The sequence below is a fragment of the Carlito syrichta genome, unplaced genomic scaffold, assembly GCF_000164805.1.
Source record: "Carlito syrichta isolate Samal-C Ts95f unplaced genomic scaffold, Tarsius_syrichta-2.0.1 Scaffold314713, whole genome shotgun sequence".
Classification (NCBI taxonomy): Eukaryota; Metazoa; Chordata; class Mammalia; order Primates; family Tarsiidae; genus Carlito; species Carlito syrichta.
Window position 1 is genome coordinate 1,346,424 of NW_007258809.1, and position 16,771 is coordinate 1,363,194.

The following is a 16,771-nucleotide window of genomic DNA, read 5'->3' on the forward strand; positions in this document are numbered from 1 at the left end:
GGCGGGTGTCGAACCCGCGGGCTCAGGCAATCCACTCACCTCAGCCTCCCAAAGGCGCGGGATTACAGGCTGAGCCACCGAGTCCGGCTGACCAGTTTTCTTAAAAGAAGAAACAAAACAAAACCCCAGCTGACCAATCTTTTAGCTCCCTCAGGTGGAAGATGTTTAGTTGCCTAGGAGAACTATGACTGTCACTGATGATCATTACTGACAGAGCAGAAAAGAAAGCTGCCAAACAATTCCTTGTTCCTGGCCAACAGACTCAACACTGATTAAACTTATCACCCTGGAAGTTTAATAAATTTGCTATCACTAAATTTTGGTCTAAAAAAACACAAAAGTCAAAGCCAACCCCAAAACAGAAAGAAACAAAAGCAGGTATTGGTTTCTTGACTAATGCATAGTGACTAAATTAAAGATTCTGTGTATACTCCAGAAGTCACTGATAAATGTAATGTACTTGATCCATACTAGGGTAACAAATAACAAAGATTGATTAAGGGAATTAGGACTAAATTCCCTTTGGTTCTGGTAAAGCCACTCCTGTCTCACTAAGGAGGTAACTGTTTCTAGGTTTTCTTTGAAAAATTCATAGGCCAGGCTCGGTGGCTCAGCCTGTAATCCCGCGCCTTTGGGAGGCTGAGGTGAGTGGATTACCTGAGCCCGCGAGTTCAAGACCCTCCTGGACAACTTGGCGAGATCTCATCTCTACAATAAATCAAAAATCAGCTGGGCGTGGTAGCACGCGCCTGTAATTCCGGCTACTTGGGAGGCTGCGGTATCCGGGAGCGGCCACTGCACTCCAGTCTGGGCGACAGAGTGAAACTCCAACTCAAAAAGAAAAATTCATAGAAATAATCTCAATTTTCCAGTCAGTCTGACGACTGAGGTACATCTGACATTATCTAATATTTTTGTCACTGTGCTGTTTGAAAGCACACTGTTCTGGCTGTACCATTTTATTTTATATATTTAAATATAACTAACTTACCAAGGAATGCTGGTTCCTATTCTTAAAATGCCTAATTAAAAATTAATTACTACATAAATATTTTAGTGTAGCATTTAAATACTCTTAAAATTAATTTCTTATAAAAAGTTACACTTGTGTTTTTACTGTTAGTCTCAAGTGACTTTACTTCCTCTGCAATCAACTAATTTAGCAAAATCTTAGGTGCAAGAGTTAAGTGAAGCTTATTCAAAGAACTGCCTAACAGACTATATAAAGGAATCTAATTATAAAAGTTTGATGTACAAATTTAAATTTTTTTCACTAAAGATAACAAAAAAGTTATTTCATCAATTCTGGCTCAAAACCTTTAAAAAAAACATGTTATAAGCAGTAAATCTGACATAGTATAAAGAATCAAAATAGAAAGTAACAGTGTAATAAAAAGTAATAGTTTATGTTTAGTGTAAACTTTTCTGCAAAGATGAATATTCATGAATGATTTCCCTCTAAAAGATAAGTTTTTTCATAATCTAGTGGCTTAAAAACCAAACTCTTATAACTTGAGTTCATAACTATAAATGTACTTTTGTATGATAAGGACCACTAAAGCATATGAACTACTATAACATACTATAAATTTTTCTAGCTTGGTTGATTTGAATCAGAAAACTTGGTTAAGTCACCATTTGTTAATTATGTAATCTGAACCAAGTCACCTTGTCTTCATATTTTACATTACTAAGACATCATTTGCTTTTAGCCCATTGAACTGCTATGAGAATCAAATGCACTAAAGAAAACCACCTGAACTGGATGCTGTTTTTTAATTTTTTTAATTTTTTGAGAAAGCAGGATTTATTAAGAGGACAGAAAAGCTCCCAAAGTGAGAGGGGACCAAGGGGTTGCCTCGTTAAGTTAAAAAAAAAACAACAGAATTATCTTCCAACATTTCAGGATTTAAATAGTCCCTCTCTTATCCATTAAAATTACCAAAGTTTTACTACAACACAAATAGCCACGAGAAGTCTTTCTAAGAACAGCATCCTTCCAAGTGTTCTATGCCTTTTCAGAAATGATTCACTGCTAACTGAAAGCAAGATTAAGATCAGTATAGGCAAACTTGTTGAAGGTCACCAATTACTACCATGTGCCACAATGTAAAAAACAAACAGACAAAAACCTTTCACGTTTTTTGAATGTTGTATTTCTCCCAATAAGCTTTTTCCAATCTAGTGGCCAAAACCCCAAAGCTCTTATAGCCTCAGCTCGTAAGTATAAATGTACTTTCATATATTAAGACCATTAGGGCATATGAACTACTATAGCATTTTTCTGGTTTGGTTTCATTTTTCTAGTTTGGTTGACTTGAATCATATTTATATTTAGGCCTCATATTTATAACCTAGCATTATAATTTGGAGAGCTAACCTACAATTGTTAAAAAAAATCTGCATAGATACATACATGACCATATTCTTCAAGGTCTCCTTTTCCCTCCTCAAGTGTAACAAAATTTCCTGCTGGTGTCCTATGCAAAGATAATCGGCCCTTTTTGGACCTTTTATTGGGATCAGCCACTGGGTCCTTGAAGACATTAATCTGAAATCCAAATTAAGATAGTTAGAGAAGGAAGACTAATCATCAGAAATGTCCAAACTCTCATTTACAAAAGTATATACATAATTTATATGTAAGTTTTAAGGTATAACTAAATCACTTAACCAGTATAACTAAACCAATCCACATGTGGCTTTTAGAAGCATAACTTTTTAGCTTTTTGTGAAAGACAGACATCTGGAAAAGGTATAAACAGAACCCAAATCTTGGCTATTCCTTCTTATCTCTGAAGAATGCCTAACTCCATTTGTAGGAAGTCTTTGAGGATTCTAACATGTGACCTTTAAGGTATCTTTTTATATTACAAACTGCCTTCAAACTGATATTAAGTATAGCACGTACATGCTACTGAAAAACACACACACACACACACACACAACCATGCCAAAACGATATATGTACATATATATAAAAAGCTTTGGATACACAACTAGGATATTACTAAGGTACAGGCTTTCCTATTTCATAACTGTTCCTTTGGGTTACTTTTTCTGTTACCTTATTGTTAGACACAAAAGACTTATCAATCAATCACAACAATGTGCCACAATGTAAAAAACAAACAAACAAAAGCCTTTCAAGTTTTTTGAACGTTACGTTTCCCCCAATAAGCTTTTTCCAATCTAGCAGCCAAAAAACCAAAACTCTTATAAGAGAGCAGAATGTTGGTCTCAGGATGAAAACCTAATAGACCCAGCAATGGCAGCAGAATGAGAAGCAACACACGAGCCAATCCCAGAACTCTCCAAAGAAAGAGTAAAGCAGGGAACCGATGTCAGTGTTCCTAGGAGTCTGCAGCATCCCTCCACCTCTGCCCTTTGCTCTAGAGTCCCCAGCTCTCAAGAGGCTGGGAGGAGCTGTTCTGCTGCCTAGCTATTCTATGGCCACTGTAACATGATTCTGGTATCACAACCCAAATCTCATGCTCCACCTTCCTAAAACACTTTTGACATTAATTACATACTTGCTTCTCTTTAATATATGATGGGTAGGTGAGCTGACATTCTCAGTCTAGCATCGCTTTTTTTATCCAAAGCTATAAATATACTGAAGTAATGGGAAATGACTGACATGTAGCATCTCTCTTAAATAATCTTTCACCTTATTGTTCCTCCTTTTTCCAAGTCTCTTTTTATTCCTTAGGCACGCTACCTAGTATCTCCTTTCTTTCCTTGTTTCTGAGCCAAGGTCAATAGTACCTGACAACATATTAATAGCCCACATTAATAGCCATATTAACCTTTGACTATGGCACTCAATAACCACACTCTACCTAGATAATACATAAGGAAGGTACTAACACAGTAATAAAGGCTGACATACCCCCAGACCGTTGGTTACAACATAACTACACTTGAAGGAACAATTCAAGAGATCTCTTGTTAACTTCTGTAGTAAAGCTCCACCAGAACCAAAGGAAACATTTTCAATACTCCACTTTTTTTGTTTCATACCTTCTACAATCTAGAAGATTAAAAAACAACAATTAAAAAAAAGCTAAGTAATTTGGAAGAGGATGGAAGTTCTTTTCAAAGGGCAATATTAATAAATGAAGCATCCAAAAGCTGTTATATAGCACAGTCAATAATTAGATAGAACAAGGCCTTTAACAGAAATCAGAAGTCACATTATGCCATTAGGATTTAATTATTTTTTTTTACCATAATCATACAATTAAATCACGTGTTATGATTTACAAGTGCTTTTGCAATATTTTATGTATACATAGGTCAAAAAAGTAATCTGTTCTTATTAAGATTTACACAAAACCAATGTCTTCTATTGAGTCTCTGGACTGAAGTTGTGATGCTCAGGGGAGACCTCCTAGAAATGTAGAGGAAAGAAGTCTAGAGAGAAAATGGTAGGATACCTAAAGGCAAAAAAAGGAGAAAAATGTTGACCTATGCATAATAATAGGAATCTTCCTCTTGAATTCAGTACTATTTTTATGTCATTAATGAACCACTCTAATGAAGAAGTTTCAATGATACTTAAGACAACTCAACCCCTAACTGAAAAACAGATAAAAAAGGAACATGGACACTGTGTATTTTGTCCAACACAAAAAGATTTTTTGCTCCTTTTCCTAATTAAGCAGTTTCATCTTGGTACACAGTGGACACAAAAAGCTAGAAAAGAACTTCATGGAATGACTGTGAGTAGCAAAGTCCAAGAGTGAGGCTGCCAGTCAAGGAGAGAAGGCAATTGTTTTAAAAAAAAAGTGGATTTTTAAAATTTTGTCAAAATTAAGGCATCTAATTTAGTAAATGTGCAAAATAAAACTGCTAGATGAATTATTTTTCCTGCTTCTAAAAATCAATTCTGATCCACCTCCAATATGAATAAACGAGGCACTAAAGATAGTCCCCAACACAGGATAGTTTGTGACTTACCAACAGTACAAAAGTAATAACACATTCAGTAGAACATCAATAAATTACATGAGACATTCAACACTTTATTATAAAGCAGGCTCTCTGTTAGATGGTTTTGCCCAACTGCAGGCTAATATAAGTGTAAGGTAAGTGAGGCTAGGCTATGATATTCAGTAGTCTACCTGTATTAAAGGCATTCCTTTACATATTTTCAACTTACAATGGGTTTATTTACATGTGACACCATCATAAGCTGAGGATTATCTGTATTATCCTGTAGGTACACTCATAGAGGTTCGATTTCTTTTTTTTTTTTTTTTGAGTTCGAGTCTCACTCTGTCGCCTAGACTGGGGTGCAGTGGCCACTCCCAGCCACCGCAGTCTCAACCTGCTGGGCTCTGGTGATCCTTCTGCCTCAGCCTTCCGAGTAGCCGGAATTACAGGCATGCGCTACTACGCCTGGCTGATTTTTTGATTTATTGTAGAGATGAGGTGTCGCTGTCCAGGCGGGTCTCGAACCTGCGGGCTCAGGCAATCCACTCACCTCAGCCTCCCAAAGGTGCGGGATTATAGGCTGAGCCACCGAGCCTGGTTCAGGTCCGATTTCTTCAAGATATTCTTCCCATATCCCATGAGTGCATTTGCATCAACACAAAACTATTCAAAATCCTCTAATTGTTCTGTTTAAGGTTTCACCAACACCAAAGAGTTATATCTCAAAACTTAACTTCTTGTTCATGTAGTTAAAAAATAAGTTACAGTTTTGAATTGACTCTTGACTTAAAAATGAACATACAGTCTCAAAGTTTATTTAAAAAACAAACACAAAAACACAAAAAGGGGGGAAAACACAAAAAGGAAAGCAAAGGGCTTTGGTTTCTAAAGGGAAGTTTAAACACCTGACTAAACAACTAACTTAAACAGCTGACTATTAGAAGTCATGGAAGAGCACTGGCTACTGGGTTCTCTGAAACAGGTATAGTGCCTGCCATGCTCCTTTATCTGAAAGAGGGATACATGTGTGAGGATACCTGATAAAGTGCCTCAAAAGCAAGCATGGGTGACAGACCTTAACTGATACCAAGGACTAGCAATGGCAGTGGAATTAGAAGCATCAGATGAGTCAATTCCAGACTCTCCAAAGAAAGATTAAAGCAGGGAACCAATGCAGGTATTCCTAGGAGTCTGCAGTATCCCTCTACCTCTGCCTTTTGCTCTACAGAGTGTCAGATCAGCTGAGCCAAGGTGACAACAGCAATTAGATGTGCCAGCTGAGATTTCTACTTTCAAGGCCGTCCCCCTTGTCACTGCACATGTCTATTTCTTCTTTTCTTTTCACATGAAAGCCACTAATGTCCCAAGCAAACGTATTAGAGGAGTTTCTACTTTCCTTAAGAAAGGCAGTTTGGGAGGGTTAGGAGAAGAAAATGTATTTCTGTTATTACAAGAGAGATCTATTCCAGACACCTCATATTGGGGCCCTAAATATATATCACCACAGAAATACTGTTTGTTATACCATATAGTTCTCACCTACAAATCAATCTTAGGAAAACAAACTACTTATAATTTGATTAATGACTTTGGTACCACTAAGTTGTCAAAAAAAAAATTCTTTAATAACCTGTACTTGGCTGTACATTGTCTGAGACTGATATACATAAAAATGCCAGTGGTTCATGAAAGTAGCCTACATTATGTTACTAACATTTAAAATTTTTATAGCGTATTTCAAGTTATTAATTAAAATAAAATTATGACTCTTAAGAAGCTTATTTGGGAAACAAAAGAGGCAAAAGTTTTAAGACAATGCAGACATACTTCAAAAGTATCATTGGCTCGGTTCCAGACCACAATAAAGAACATGGCAAAAAAGTTGAGTTATACAAAATTTTTGGTTTTCCAGTACATATAAAAGGTGTGTTTACACTATACTGTGGTGTACTAAATGTGCAATATCATTAGCATATCTTAATTAAAAATACTTTTACTGCAAAAATGCTAATGATAATTTGGGGCTGTGGTGAGCTGTAGTCTTTTTGTTGGTAGAGGGTCTTGCCTCAGTGTTGATGGCTGATCAGGGTGTTGGTTGCTGAAGGCTGGGGTGATCATAGCAATTTTAAAAAATAAGACAATAATGAAGTTTGCCGCATGGATTGATTTTTCCTTTCACAAAAGATTTCTCTGTAGCACATGATGCTGTTTGATAGCATCCACTCACACTAGAATGTCTTTCAAAACTGAAGTCCATCTTCTCAAATCCCACTTTATCTACTAAGTTTATGAAATATGCTAAAGCCTTTGCTGTCATTTAAATGATGTCTGCAGCATCTTCACCAGGAGTAGATTCCACCTCAAGAAACCACTTTTGATGCTTATCCACAAGAAGCAATTCTTCATCCATCCAAGTTTGATCATGAGATTGTAGCAATTCAATTACATCTTCAGGCTCCACTTCTAACAACTGCAGTAACTTCCTCTACTGAAGTCTTGAACCCCCCCCCAAGTCATCCATGAGAGTCACACTCAAGTTCTTCCAAACTCCTGTTAATGCTGATATTTTAACATCCTCCCATGAACCACAGAAGTTCTTAACGACATCCAGAATCGTGAATCCTTTCTACAGGCTTTCAATTTACTTGGCTCATATCCATCAGAGGACTTACCCTCTATGGCAGCTGTAAGAAATTTATTTCTGAGATAATAAAACTTAAAAATAGAAATTACTTTCATCCATAGGTTATAAAACGAAAGTTGTGTTAGCAGCATAAAAAAAATATCAATTTCCTTGTATACCTCCATCAGAGATCTTGAGTAACCAGGTGTGGTAATATTTTGAAAGGGACCTTTCTCCTGAGCAGTAGGTCTCAACAGTATGCTTAAAATATTCAGTAATCCATGCTTTAAATAGATGTGCTGATATCCAGGTTTTGCTGTTCCATTTATAGAGCAAAGGAAGAGTAGACTTAGCACAACTTTTAAGGGCCTTAAACATTTTTGAATGCTAAATGAGCACTGGCTTCCACTTAAAGTCACCAGCTGCATTAGCTACTGACAAGAGAGTCAGCTTGTCCTTTATGGCAGACACTGACTTCTTTCCATCTGTGAAAGTCCTAAATGGCATCCTCTTCTGATAGAAAGCAATTTCATATACATTAAAAATCTGTTATGTAGCCATCTTCTTAAATTATCTTAGCTAGATATTCTGAATAACTTGTTATAGATTCTCCAATTGCTGCTTCACTTTCAACTCTTATGTTCTGAAAGTGGCTTCCTTCCTTAAACCTCATGAACCAACCTGTCCTAGCCTCAAACCCTTCTGCTGCTGCTTCCTCACCTCTCAGCCTTCACAGAATTAAAGAGAGTTAGGGCCTTGCTCTGGATTAGGCTTTGGCTAAGGAGAATGTTGTAGCTGACTGGATCGTTTATTTAGGCCACGCAAACTTTCTCCATATCAGCAATAAGGTTGTTTTGCTTTCTTAGCACTTGTGTGCTCACTGGACCTTTAACTTCCTCCAAAAACTTTTCCTTTGCACTTACAACTTGATAGTTTGGTGCAAAAGGCCAATCTTTTGGCCTTAGCTTTCAACATGCCTTCATTACTAAGCTTACTAGCTTTTGATTTAAAATGAGATGTGCTACTTGTCCCTTTGCTGAACATTTGGCCTACAGACGTGCACCACCACACCCAGCTAATTTTTTTTATTAATTTTTTTTATTTATTGTAGAGATGAGGTCTTGCCATGCTGCCCAGGTTGGTTTTGAACCCATGGGCTCAGGCAATCCCCTTGCCTCCACCTCCCAAAGTGCTGGGATTACAGGTGTGAGCCACTGCAACTGGCCCATTGTAAGGTTATTAACTGACCTAATCCAACACTGCTGTATCTCCAGAAATAGTGAGGCCCAAGAAAAGGGAGAGAGACTGGGGAATAAGCAGTCAATGTAGGTGTCAGTACACACGCAACATTTACCAATCAAGCCTCTTATCTGGGTGTGGTTTGTGGCATCCCAATTATAATATACAATTATACAATTATAATAGCAACATCAAAGATCACCGATCACAGATCACAATAATGAAAAAAATTTGAAGTATTGTGAGAATTACCAATATGTGACACGGAGAAATGAAGTGAGCACATGCTGTTGGAAAAATGGTACCAATGTACTTGACACAAGGCTGCCACAAACCTCCAATTTGTTAAAAAAAAAAAAAAATCTGCAAAGCACAATAAAACGAGGTATGCCTGTATAACACTTATACTATTTGGGTAAATCTAACAATAATAGTGATCACAGTCAATGTTTAATTTAGGAGAGGTAACAAGCCATTCTATAATTTCTGAAAAAGAAATTATAATCATTAATATAATCTGATTTAACACTATTTGAGCATGTGAAACTCAATTATATTAAAACTCAGACCTATGTGAGCAAGTCAAGACTTTCTATTTTATATTACAAGGAAAATTTCTTGACTGACATTTTCTTGTTTCAAAGTGATAATTCTTTAGACTCACCATGCAGGGTGGCCCAATGAGGATTAGAAGAGTAAGTGTAGTCTGGCTGGTACTTCTATATTTTAAGGTACTATTATTTCTAAACTGTAAGCAATGAACAGAGACTTATACCAATATAAACACTTATAAAAACACAATCATATTTAGTAATATCTTGTTTATCAAACTAATACAAAGAAGCTTAGTTAGAAGAATTGTCTTATTAAAACTTTTAATATAAAACACATACCTCTTGTAAGGTATTAATATCTACTCCATCCCCTTGAATAACTCTAAGATAAGGTGGCAGCAACTTGTAGCCCTTTGAGTTTTCAGTAATAGGAAACTTCTTACCTAAAATATCCAAAACCTGTATGGAAAAATATACATGCAACACAAATAAATAAAGTTGAAAAGAAGTATAAAGCTTTCCAAAGTTAAAAAAATGATTTGCTTTACTAGGCAATCTTGACAATATAAAAATTACTTTAAAAGTTTATAGCACTGTGTATACACTTTCTAAAATTTGGGCCCAACCCTTTCTAATTACATTAGAAACAGGCATGCTGCTTTCTATCAAGTCAATTTATACCATAAAATAGCTCAAAACAAAGTTTCTTCCCTCATATCTTTCAAACTATACCAACTGAAGAATAACAACCCTTAATATTAGGAGATTAAATAATAAGTATACTATTTTTAAGAAGTATAAAAGCATCATTTAAAAAACTCATGATTATACTTTTTATTTATACTTATTAAATACTTTGTTATTATTTGTATTACTTATTATATACTTTTTATTATTTGTATTCTGATTGTACCAGTAATTTTGTTTAGTTTAATTCTGTCTGACACAACTCAAATATTGAATCGCAAAGTTCAGAGAAATTGTGATAGGCAGGCAAAGCTGGAAATGAAGCATAGGTAACTCAGCTTCTCAGAAAGCTTGGTCAGAGACACTAAAGTCCTATAAGAGACATTTTCTTCTCACAACCATCACTTTCTTTTCCTAAATACATTGATTAAAGATCCTAAAAATGGGAAAATTCCATATTGATGAATCAGTTTGTTCTTATAACTAGCTGTGTACATTTTTATTAGATAACAGTAAAAACAAAAGACCTATTAAGTTTGCTAAAACCAAATACTGCAAACTAAAACAGACCTTCAAATTGGCCTATCATTTGGTAGAATAAAAGGCCTCCTTGGTTCTATGTCCTCTTTTCTTAAGCACTAAGTAATTTATCATCTGCTCATTAATTGAGAAATGTGGTAAAGCAGCAAGGTTGCAGCCAAAAAACCTACCCTGGATACTTGGCTCCTTATCTTACATGTGTGACTTTGAGTAAGTTACTTTAACCTCCCTAAGCCTCTTTCTTCTTCTATAACAGAGACAGTAATTATTACTGGGTTTTTTGTAGAGATTAATGGATACATCTTATGTAAATCATCTAATGTGATATTTTTTCTAGTAGTAGGCATCAAATAACCCTACTCTTATTGCTTTTTGAAGAAGGCAAACTAAGTCCTAAACATTTTTTTTTTAAAAAGCAACATTGCTACTTTAAGAATCAACAGTATCTCTAAAGAACCACTACTTGAAAAGCATTTTTAATTTCACATTGCCCTGCACATATTTCTATTTTTTTTTCTTTTTTCTTTTTTGAGACAAGGTCTCACTATATTGTCCAGGCTGGATTCAAACTTCTGGGCTCAAGCAATCCTCTGCCCTAGCCTCCTGGGCAGCTGAGATTACAGGTATGTGCCACCACATCTTGCCCTTAGTATTTCTTCTGCACTAAAAACTTCCAAGGTCCAGCAATGATTTGTGATAAAATAAAATAAACAAACCACAAGTTTGGTGACCAAATCACAGGAATAATTAAGACAATAAATCACAGAATTAATTAAAACAGTAATGCTATCCATTAGTTTTGAAAATAAGTAGAAAAGAAAATATCTTCTCAACAGTACATGACTGTCTAATTGACAGTATATAAATAATCTGTTAACTCTTGGTATCCTACATCTGGTTTTAATGTGTGACCTTGGGCAAATCTATTACTCTCTTGGGGCTGCGACTCTAAAATAAGAGACTGGTCCAGATAGCTCTGAAATGGTATACATAAATGAAAAGCAATGTTGATACAGTTGGGCTAAAGCACTTTAATAATCAAGTTATATATTAAAATTTACCTTTAATACAGTGTCAAGAGGATTTCCAGAATCAGGTCTGATTATTAGTGGTGCCTCTGTACTTCTTGACACTATTAAATGTCTTAGATCTTCGCCCCATATTTTCTCACACGCATTATAAATGTCATAGCTATCGCTGACCACAGATACAGGCACTGATGAAAACTGTGTTACTATATGTTCAAAAGCATCTTTTTCATGGTCTTTCCCCCAAGCTGTTATGGTACTAGAAAACAAAATGAAAATACAGATTTACTTAGGCAGACACATTACCTATTTCTGGATCACCATTAATGACATCTTCTCATGTTTACTATACTACACCGTCAACACTGCAGAGAAGATGAGTGAGTTAATTTCATGAATATAACATCACAAGGCAAATGAAATATGTGTGTTGACCACTCCTTAGCCAGTTAGTTTTTAAGACTATAAGTAACCTTATTCCTCTTCAATAGTTATTAACTATTAAGTCAGCCAACCAATTATAAATCTTTTTTTTTTTTTGAATTTCTGAATCTACTCATTTAAAATCAGTGAACTAAAAGTATTTAAAATATTTGCTGAATGCAAATACACTTTATGTCAAGATGTTGGAAAGAATGAATATCTACTTCCATTACTGTTAGGCAATGCAAGCACTTGATTTCTTTCTGTGAATTTTCAAAACCATAATATACCAGTAAGAGTAGGGACATACATTTTGTTTTCTTTCCAAAATCTTGCACTTAAGAGTAAAGCACTCAGGCAATTATTTATACTATACCACACATATATACAAGTATAATCAACTTGCTCTTCACCTGTTATATCTTCAAATGGCCAGTAACAGGAAGTCATGAATTTCCCTTACAGATTATCTACTACAAATTAATATATGCCCAGGGAATAAAAACTTTAATTTTTTTTTTAAAGAAAAATGTAATTAAGATGGGAAATATATTTAAAATATGAGTTTCTACTAGGCATGAATGGTTACAGTGATTTTTGCAAAGTGCTAATACTGGCTCTTCTTAGTGGATACATTTATATTTAATATGTAACTATAGGTTGAGTATCTCTTATCTGAAATGCTTGGTTGGGATCAGAAGTATGCTGAATTACAAAGTTTTTCAGATTTTATTATATTTGCATTATACTTATTGGTTGAGCACCCCAAATCTGAAATCTGAAATGTTCCAATGAGCACTTCCTTTGAGCAAAGTTTCAGATTTTGGATTATTTTGGATTTGGGATGTTGAAACTGTGTAAGAATTGTTGGTTAATCAATATATAATGTAAGTAATTTAAAAAAATTCTTAAACAGAATTTAACAATGAATTTGAAAATTACAATTTCATTATGTCAAGCAATTTTTCATTCTCCTTAATTTTTTAGTCTTTGCCTCTACCCTGTTCTCCTCAGTAAAATAAAGAGATATCCCATATATTTATTATAAAGCCCCATAAGTTTAACTCAAAACTGTTTGAAGAGTCATGACAATTTATGTCTGAAATTGTCATTTCATGCAATTTTTGTTTTCTAAAGGACTGAACACCTTTGCTCATACTGTCAATGGTAAGCTGGGAATAGCTGAGCATGCAGATTTCAGGGTTATGGAGATTTAGCTATCCAAAGACTACTCTTGTCTGAAATAAAGAGACTATTTATATAAAACTCATTTAATGAACATGAACACTGGAAATTTTACAACGTAAGAATAAACTTCCACAGGTTGAAGTCATTAATTACACAATTAGCTTATTAAAGTTCTATGAAGAGTCATCCTTTTATGCTACTTATATCATGTCTAACAAACTTAATAGTCAATTTTCATTCCTCATCTTGCTTTCTCCATGGCACCTGAATCTTCCTGAAGCTTTTTCTTTCCCTTGACTTCATTCAGTAACAGCTCCCACATTTCATTCCCCCCGACTTCTTCTATTTCTATGGTTCTTCTTTAGCCTCTCCCAAATGCAATGCTCTCTTTCTTCAAGCTAACCTGTCAAAGTCAATATTTCTCATGGCTCCAACATGGGCACTTGTCTTCCTCTGTAACACCTTCCTGTGTGGAACACTCATAGCTTTAAAATACAAAAAACAAAAACCCTTGTGGAGAGGATTTTCAGTATCTGAATCTTAGCCCTTGTTTTTCTTCTGGGCTCCAGATCCATTTTGTTAGATAGAAAGTTGAACATCTTCAACTTATCATCCCAAGACACTTCTTCCTACAGCATCCTCTATACAGTCCAATCACAACATCTATTCTTCTAGTACAATATGTGGTGTACAGAGATCATAAATGTTTGTGCAATGAATTCTACCCATGCTATTAATTAACCCCAATTTCAAGTACCAAATTAAATTGGATACTTTTCCAGAGTCTGAGCAAAAAGTATTTCTAGGTCCAGATTCATATACAATACAGAATAAAAGTAAGGTTCTAAATTTATTCTCTTATTTTGTTCTCTCATTTTAAAGTTCTTTTAGATGTTACTTATTTATCCTCAGTGACCCTCTGATGCTAGAGATGTAAAACTTTAGGTCTTCCTTGTTTGGCTGGATGGAAAAGTTGAAAAACAGAGAGATAAGTGACTTGCCCAAGGACACCCGTTATGTCAGCTGTAAGGTTACTCAAGTTTCCCAACTGTAAGTCCACTGCTCTTTTTTCTCTACTATGCTGATGCTTAATAGACATTTCTGTTAAGAACATCTGAAGCATCTGTATATATTGAGGAGGCAAATTTAAAAATGTATTTAATATTATGAGACCATAAAATGGACTTTTCACCCTGTGCTGACAATGTCCTTTTCATTTTAATGCGAAAGCCCCAAAGAAGACATTATCCTTATTCTCAGATTTATGGTATACTTATAATGTTACTAGAAACAAAACCATCAGTAGAAGATCTAGTATGTGCATACCACATTAAATTTTAAAAAGATGTACATATACCTAGGGCCAAAAGGAGAATACTCTAATTCGAAACTTTATCTGTTCAAGACACCCTTAATTTCCCAGTTTACTAGTCTTGAAACTTGTATGTAAAAATGTTCCACAAGGCCTTACTAATACAGCAATGCTCATCAATGTTCGCTGTCTTTATTCTCTACTGAGCCCCAACTCAAATCACCAGTGTTAGCAATTTTATCTCCCAAGTCATTGCTCATGTTTATCTACTTCTTTCCATTCATTTAGCCATTTGGTTCTGGTTTATCACCTCAAGACTGTTACAATAGGGTCCAATAAAGTCTAACTTGTGGTTTTTCTTGTTTTTAATCCATAGGATATCCTGCTATCAAAATACTCTCCAAAAATATTTCTCTGATATCGCTTCTTTGCTCAAAAACTTCAGGGTCTGCTCCCATTTGAAAATGCCTAATTAAGAATGACTTAGCATGATGTGTACATAATTTATATTCGGTATCCATATAAATTTGAGGGCCATTACTAATCCTAACTTGTCTTTCCAGTCTATCCTATGTTCCCTATGAAATCTCTCTGTTTCAGGCCTTATTCCTTAAACACATTCACACTCCTCTTTCATTACAACACTTGATACAAGGTAAGCATATAATAAATATTTACTCAGAGAACGAATATCCACTCAATGTTGGACATTAATTTTGCCATTCCTTCAAGAAGTGAAGATTTTACATACTATCTATATAAAAGCTTTCTTGATCCAGCCAGTGGAATATGATCCTTCCTTTCTTTCCCTTGCACCACTATAGCATTTTAATTGAACCTCTTTAAAAGAACTTAGAACTAACCAAGCAGACTATTACTAGTGCACTCTTTTTATCCTAAGGATAGGGTCAGTTTTTAAAAATATCTTCCTATTCCTTGTTACATCCATTAGACTGCCTTGCATAAGAATGCTGGTCAATTAATATGCAATAAATAGTAATAATGAAAAAGCTCTAAATTCTACAGCTGTATTCTAAAGTCACTGCTGGTTTTAGCACTCTGCAATTTTCAATATAAGTAGACCTTAATAAACGTTCCCAAATGATATAATAAACAACAAAAACCAGAAGTAAGATTTGACATACATTTTAAAACTCCATTCACAGGCCGGGCTTGGTGGCTCAGCCTGTAATCCCATCACTTTGGGAGGCCGAGGCGAGTGGATTGCCTGAGCTCGCGGGTTCGAGACCCGCCTTGGCAACTTGGCGAGACCTCATCTCTACAATAAATCAAAAACTAGCTGGGCATGGTAGCGTGTGCCTGTAGTTCCAGCTACCTGGAAGGCTGAGGTGGAAGGATTGCCAGAGCCTAGCAGGTCGAGGCTGCGGTGGTCGGGAGCGTGCCACTGCACTCTAGTCTGGGCGACAGAGTGAAACTCCAACTCAAAAAAAAAAAAACTCCATTCACTTTCTAAAAAGTTAGCTCTAGGACCAGGGCAGCTGTAGTTTAGATTATAATTTCCTTTTAGCTTAACTGGATATGGTTTAGTAAGAGCAGATAAAGAAGCTTAAAAATAATCTGAACACTCTTCCTTTCATCAGAAGGTCTTACTTTCTCATCTGCAACTGAAGATACTAGTTCCAGAAGACTATTTCTAAGGCATAAATAGATAAGGTCATATATAAGAACAGAGAATGGAAAAAAGTGACCAATATTTACAGTGAGTGCTTCTAAGCTTAATTTAATGAATAAAACGTATCTGCATATGGCAACACTTTAATTGAACAGAAAACTCTTAAATTAAAACATATGGTAGTATCAGTGTTGGAAAAAAGTTCTTAAACTGCTTCTTCTAGGATAGTTAATTCTTCTCTACCTCCCTGATTCTTTATACAAAATATGAATAATGAATTTGAACTGCTCAAGTTGCTGAAGATTTACTATAATGCCTGGCTCTGTAGTTAGGCAAAATATCACTGAGTTACAAACACAAGAATAAAAACATTAGTGGTTTTAGAAAATATATGTTTAGGTAATAGGAGGATGAAAACAAACAGAATTTTACCTGTGTTCTGCTGCTGGAACAGAATAGCCTGGAACAGGATCTTTCGTTCCATAGTATTTTTTAATTAGAGCAATTCCTGCAACTGTATCTGTTCCTTTGAAGTTAACCAAATGAGCAGATGCTCCTATTCCAGCAGTCTGGAAAATCAATCATAAACCAAAATCCAAAAAAGAG

At 35.3% G+C, this 16,771-nt stretch overlaps 1 protein-coding gene across 1 annotated transcript in view; it reads right to left on the reverse strand.

Annotated features, from left to right (window-relative positions):
• Positions 1-16,771, reverse strand: part of NAMPT (nicotinamide phosphoribosyltransferase) — a 34,879-nt gene that overhangs the window by 3,734 nt on the left and 14,374 nt on the right. Inside the window, exons 6-10 of the mRNA XM_021719452.1 lie at positions 16,598-16,734; positions 11,643-11,868; positions 9,694-9,813; positions 3,893-4,033; positions 2,417-2,551 (exon numbers count right to left, since the gene is read on the reverse strand). Coding sequence (XP_021575127.1) covers positions 2,417-2,551; positions 3,893-4,033; positions 9,694-9,813; positions 11,643-11,868; positions 16,598-16,734 — 759 coding nt within the window. The remainder of the gene's footprint in view (positions 1-2,416; positions 2,552-3,892; positions 4,034-9,693; positions 9,814-11,642; positions 11,869-16,597; positions 16,735-16,771) is intronic.